At 42.7% G+C, this 6,703-nt stretch overlaps 1 protein-coding gene across 1 annotated transcript in view; it reads right to left on the bottom strand.

Moving 5' to 3' along the window:
* CA10 (carbonic anhydrase 10) overlaps positions 1–6,703 on the bottom strand; it is a 360,982-nt gene that overhangs the window by 13,531 nt on the left and 340,748 nt on the right. The window contains exon 6 of the mRNA XM_019542455.1: positions 5,853–5,925. Within this exon, the coding sequence (XP_019398000.1) occupies positions 5,853–5,925 (73 nt within the window). The remainder of the gene's footprint in view (positions 1–5,852; positions 5,926–6,703) is intronic.

The raw sequence follows: 6,703 nt of genomic DNA, 5'->3' as shown, positions 1-6,703 counted from the left end.
GTGATTTGATTAATTGATTCGGATCATTGTCCCTGATTTGATTCAGCCAAATCTGAATCTGAAGTTTTGATGCTGATTCAGACAATCAGTGATTTGGACACAGATACGGCTTTAAAAGTTTTTTCTACATACCTCAAGATAACAGTGCAGCTTGTGAATGCTGCAATGCTGGGGCGGATGGAGCATCCCACAGGAGTGCAGGGGGGGCCCTCCATGTGCTCGGTGGCGAACCCGGAAGTGGACTGGAAGTACTTCTGGTCCACTGCTGGGGAGCATGCTGGGGGCCCCCCCTGCACCTCCAGCTCAGCCATGGGGGGACCCTGATGCCTCCTCAGACCCAGGAGGCACCAGTTCCTGCACGCTCCCTGGTGGACCCAGAAGAAGTGCTTCTGGTCCACTTCTGGGTCTGCTGCCAAGCATGCTGGGGAGCTCCCTGTGCTTCTGTGGGACACTCCATCTTCCCCCCATCATCTCTGCCAAATCCAATCAGGGATCGAAGCTCTGCACAGCCCTACAAACTACCACTAACTACAATGGGCCCTTGAATCTGGTTAGCTAGGGTTCAGATAGTGATACTTTATGGGTATTTAACTTTTATTTAAGGCACGAACATTGCTATCATATCAGATCATATATTTAATATAATTCCTAAAAAGGGAAGTACAACCTGGGGAACCAGGAGGATTCTGAATTCTACTCCTGGCTCAGAAAGTGAGCTTGAACATCTCACATCACTCCAAGCTGAGAAAAGCTGTCTGTAATTTTTGGATGCTCAGCATTAGACATTTAGGGTCTGAAGTTTTCAGAGGGAAACTGAAAATCTGAAGCGCTTGTTGCTTGTAACTGGAGCTATGAGAACTCAAGACTTCTGAAGCCTAGTCTTGAGACATTTAAACGTGGTCTGTGAAAAACTGAAATCTCAAAAATTTTAAACTACTTTTAGGAAATGTTTGTCTTAAGCTCTATTTGCAGGATCTGTGAAAATAGGGACATTGGTTTATGTCACCTCAAAAGGAAGTTTAGCATTAAGGGTAGGGACAGGAGTTACACATAAACTAGTTTAAGTGATCAGAAACTGGTTTAAACTTGTAATAGAACAAAAGTTGAGTGCACTTCAACCAGTTTCAAAATGGCCGAAACTGGTTTAAGATAAACCTGATGGAATGTAGTATTAGACTTAAGTGATTTGGGTCAAATTGGTTTATGCAACTTCTGTCCCAAGCCTCCTTCCTAGTTTAAGTTGAATCACAGTCCCCCAGCATCCCAGTATGCATTTCAGTCTTGGGCTGTGCTGTGCCGTGCTGTCTGCTTCAGACAGCAGGGCTGGCCCTGCCCCTCTGCTCATCAATCAGCCCTCACTGCCCAGGCTAGAAAGGGGGTGGGGGTGGGAAGCCTGGCTGGGGACAGCAGCTGGTCTGCCTGAGTGGCCAGAACTTCCCCCCTGGAGAGGAGAGGATGGGGCAACAGCTTGAGAGGGACTGTTCCCCCCACCCCCACTGCCAGACAAACCCTGCTGGGGTCTGAGAAAGGCTTTAATCCCCTACTTCCACAGCTCAGTGTGCTGCCCACAACCCCTGCTCTCTGTTTGAGCAGGGCAATTGGCTCAGGCAGGCGACAGCCTGAGAGGGACTGCTCCCCCACAGGGAAACCCATCTAGGGTCCGGGGGGGGCGGGGGCCAGGGCCCAATGGCACCAGCTCAATGTGCTGGTGCCGTTGAGCCCTGCAGTACCAGACTGAGAGGTGGAAGGTGGTGGCAAAGACCCGGCACAATCATCACATGCACGTGCTGGAGATGGAGCTAAGGGAACAGGAAGAGGTTCCAGACAGCTTGAGGGTGGCATACAACTTGATCAAAGAATGCAGAGAGTCAGTGGTGACATGTAGGGGGTGTATGGGAATGCACGTGCACCCCTGAGAGTGCAGGTCAACCCCCTGACAGCCAGCATTCCCAGGCGGGGGGGTAGACGAGAGCACTGGTGCCCCTCTGAGAGTGTCAGCGGGGGAGCCAGGAGAAGCGATCCCTGCAGCCACTTGTGCCCACCCAGAAGTGCCAGTGGTACTCTGCTGCTACTTCTGGGTCAGCGCAGTCAGCCATGGGGGGACAGTCCTCCTGGTCGACTTGATCGGCCATGGCTCTCAGGATTACATAAAACTTATGCAAAGCTTTGCCTTGTCTTTTTGGTCTATTACATCCATTTTAAGTTAGATTAAGTTGCGTTTGGTCTCACTGTGTTTTACTGGGTTGTATGTTAGCTTAGGCAAAGGGTTTTGGTTGTTTTTCATGTGTTTGCTTGAGACTGCAAACTGCTGTGTTCAATAAATGTTGGCTTCAGAGAAAGGCTTCTTGCCCCCCCGCCCCCATGTTGTTTTAAACTCCCACCCTCCAGCGGGATAGCCTTGGGCTGGTGCCCGGCCACGTTTCCCCTCCTCCAGCAGAGAGGGGTGAGAGCTGTTTGGAGGGCCTGTCTCTCCTCCCCTTTGGCAGTGGCTGGCAGGTGTGCTCTAGTGCCCCTCCCCTCTCTCCCCCCGGGGTCCTGGTTTTAGCCACTGCAGGCATGTGGCTGCATTTTCTGGTTCAAAAGTGAATGTCTGTCCAATTGTTAATGGGCTCAATCCGCACAGCACAGACTAACCTACCAAGAGTGAATCAATTCAGGCTCAGGCGTTTTGAATGTCTGTTCGTAGCCTATGTGCTTAGTAATAAGTTAAGCAAGTTCTTCCTTCTGGTTGGTGTCCTGGCATCAACTTTAGTGCAACACAGGAAGTCCAAATTTCTGTACAGACTCCTTGGAAGCTAAATTTCTGGTTTTATCCAACATTGTGGGAATGTGTGGGCTCCTCTATCAGCAGAAGTGAAAACTAATATGGCACAGCTAGTTTAAAAGGAAAGAGAACCACCTTTTGTCCCTCCGTTTAAACAAGAATATTAAAATAATTTTTCTTTGGATCTTTTCTTTAGAGAGAGCCTTATAGTTCTTGACTGTTTGGTCTGTTTAACAGAACAGCCATTTCAATCCATTCAAAACCAATTCTTTGTGTAGAATTGCAGGCAGATGAGTGAAATAGCCACAAAAGTGGGCCATTTATATCTATTTCAACCATTAATGTTTTCCTGCAGTAGAAATCGTTTTTTTAACGCATTTTTTGCCCTTGGTCATAATTTGGAACACAAAATCTCTTGCTCCTTCTTAAGCCATTGTTTTAATTTTCCTATTTACTGTACCTGACTTCATATCTAATTTGATCTCAGACTTGGCCAGACTCCTACTAATGTTACTGGGACTGGCTTTTCTGGTAACAAATATGGTGAATATTGACTCTGGGTAGTGAATCCTTAAAGTATAAGTTAAATTTCTGGCTGTTTAAAAGCAGTATAGAAATCCTTGTACTATATGAAATAGAATTAGTTGTCAGCAATGGCACTATAATCCATCATACAACACAACTGCAAAATTACTTTCAATAACATTTTCACATTCCCCGTCTGCACCAACCACACATTCAGTCAATACCTGTTATTGCAGGAAGTAAGCTCAATGTACTGCAATACACAGTGACCCTATGCAGCTAGTTTCCTCCATTTTAACAGATACATAGGTTAATATTAACCACGATATAAATTTTAAGAATCCAATTATTTTTGACTTTGCAGCCGAAAAGCACCTATCATGTGTTTCTATCAGAATGCTTTAATCCATGGCTTTTCTCCGTTTAGTAACTCAAAATGATTGGACAGAGCTGTCAGAGAGAGAAAATAAGAAGTACTTGATGGGAGGTTGTGGAACAACCTGTCTATTTAGTCTACTCTAGATAGTAGTGCACATGTGCATGCATGTGTATGTGTGTAAATTTTAGCTCCTCCTTTCCCTACCCAGAAATCCATGTTTTGGAAGAGGGTGAACAAGTAAGAGGAACATATGCACACTCCCCTACTCACCCACAAACCATCCTCAGACAAGTAAATACAGGGTCTTCACCAAGTCCTTGTGCACTTCTAAACTTTAATAACTCAGGTTGTGCACAAGGACTTGATGAATACCCCATACCTCAGCTTTTTCTGTCCTATGATTCCTCCATTCAATGTGTTCTAGAGGCAGTGACAAGTAGGTGAAACTATAACTAGATGAACTGTGTTGTCAGGGTATTGTAGGGCAAGAAGTCAAGAAAACTGTACACTGGGTCCAAACCCTTGCTGCTTCCATGAAGGAGGGGAGGATACCTTGCTTCCCTTGGGAACCATCTCATGAAAAATGTGTCATGGGAATTTAGTAATTGCTTCTGAAAAACACCTCCATGGGGAGAAGATGTTTCAAGTGGCCTCTTTAACAGACCAAAGATGTAACAAGATGTAATAGCTGAAGCTGCAGAAATTTACACTGGCGAAAAAGGTGCAAGTTGTTAACAGAAGTAACTAACCACTGGCATCGCTGACCATGGGATGTGATGGATTTTCCATCATTTGAGATTTAAATCAAGGCTCCGTGTCTTTCTAAAGGTGGGAGTTATTGGATGAGTGTTTATGGCCTATGTGACACAGCGGTTCAGACTAGGTGATTATAATGGTCTCCTTTTTGGATTAAATCTATTTGTCTTTTTATCTTGTCCTCCCAACCTCACAGAGGAGAAGGAAAGTAGGATTTTTATGGAAGGAAACTAACCTGTCCCTTAGTAAGGGTGTCTGCATTCATACAGAAATTTTAGATCAGGTGAAATTTGTTACAGATGTAAAATTCAGAAAAGCATATTGGTTTTTCAGGTAGTGCCCAAATCAAATGAGTTTCCCAGATACTAAAGGTTAAATTTAAAATTGACCCCAAGTCTTTGTAAAGTAAGGGACAACCAGTCTACAGGAGCGCAAAATGTGGTGGGGCCCACTTAAGTGACTTGTTCAAGGTCCCCGACTTCCACCCCCTCAATGTTTACAAGATAGCACACTAATTTCCATGGAAAGAGACCACATATGACAAGATGAAATAACAATTAATGAAATCTCTGAAAAAGTGCTAATGATTGTTCATGGAGTAACACAAATCGATGGAGATTCAGAAAGGTCTGCTCCATTTTTCAGTTTTGCCAGGGAATTCCCCCCAAGTCTAAATTAAATTTCACCTGATTATTGGCATGATCTTGATGGCTAGTCTCAAGTGAAGTGAGTATCTAACAAAGAAGATAGGGTTTCTAAGAAAGCAGGTTCAGTTTGTCCAGTCAAGTGATATTTAAGCTTGAGTTTTCCCTGGGTTCACTGTACTAATACAAAATTACTGAATGATATCTGTTAAAAGTATTTCAAATCTGAATACAGGAAAGAGTACCTATGTTCCTGACCCCCTTTCACATGAATACTATTAAAAGTCATAACAACTTGGTAGAAATATCAGCTCTCTCAAACACAATAAAAAAGGAACAATTGCTGAATATTTGATAATATGGGAAACGCCCATATCAAAAACAAGTAATGACAAAGAGTAGCTGTAGGTAATATTTTCTCCAAGTACCCTCTGATATCATATAAACCAGACTGTTCCTTCTATAACTTTCATTACCACCGGTGCCATTTCCCTTATGCTTCCATGTTAGAGTGTAATTCTTAAAATTAGGCTGATTAATTGATTGCTCTTTCAAACACAAAATAAACTTTGAGTTTTCAAAATTCATGCTATGAACTGGTGGCTCTGTCAGGCTCTTTCATGTAGGTCGAAGTCCCCAAATTCAGCACCCATGATCACCGGTAATATAAGTGTCATAATTTTTGCCTAAAATAAGCATCTTTCACAACCTTTGTTTCATTACTTATATCCTTTAACATTACCTATATACAACTGTTAGCCACAGTGAGTGAAAAGGAACTTACTTTTATATGTTATTCTTGTTATGGTGTCTCTGTTTAGCATACGATTTAGAAAAGGATTTGATGATTCAGATACCTATAGGGGGAAAAATGTTTAATGTCAAAAACTTTTTCATGACAAACATCTCATTCCAGGAAAAAAAAAAAATCTGTTTTCAGCATTGATGTAGATATGAATAGGAAGTCAGATATGCGATTGATATGCAGGAATTTGACATTTATTTTTAACTCTTGTGGGCAGAAGCATCATCATCTCAGGTCAGATGTCTCTTAACAGAACTGATCAGAAAGTTTTCACCCAACAAGTGAAGGCAGGAGAAAAGATTAAGAGCTGGGTGAAAGGTGAAAATAGGGTCTCACCCCCATTGTCTAAAGTGGGATTTTTAGGCACTTGCTTGGTGTCCTTGCATGGAGTATTTCATTCTCTAGTGTTTATGGTCAGACCTATGCCTGGGTCTGTTCTATCAGACCTTTGGTACCATAAGCATCTCTTCTCTCCCTGTTGTATCTATTTCTATTCAATTTTTTATTTATTCAGAAGTACTTAGCAGCAGTAGTATTTAATATAGAAAATAAATGTTAACAGGAATATTATTAAAATACATTTTATTAGTGAGATTTCCAGCAGCTGTAAATTAGTGTTAGGCATTTTGCCTCTGCTTTGCATGTAAATGACTTACCTTTCAGAAATAAATTGGTGTCACTTTGTATCCCCCGGCATTTTTGGCGTAAGAGGGAAGGACAAGGGTCAAATATAAGACATAGAGGCAGCAGTTACTACAGGGGGCTGTACACAGGTAATTACATGGATCAGCAATTCATTTTTACTATTTAGCCAAGGCAATGTTATTGCA

Source organism: Crocodylus porosus, unplaced genomic scaffold (genome assembly GCF_001723895.1).
Source record: "Crocodylus porosus isolate Cpor-Errol unplaced genomic scaffold, CroPor_comp1, whole genome shotgun sequence".
Lineage (NCBI taxonomy): Eukaryota > Metazoa > Chordata > Crocodylia > Crocodylidae > Crocodylus > Crocodylus porosus.
This window is presented reverse-complemented; position numbering and strand designations above follow the sequence as displayed.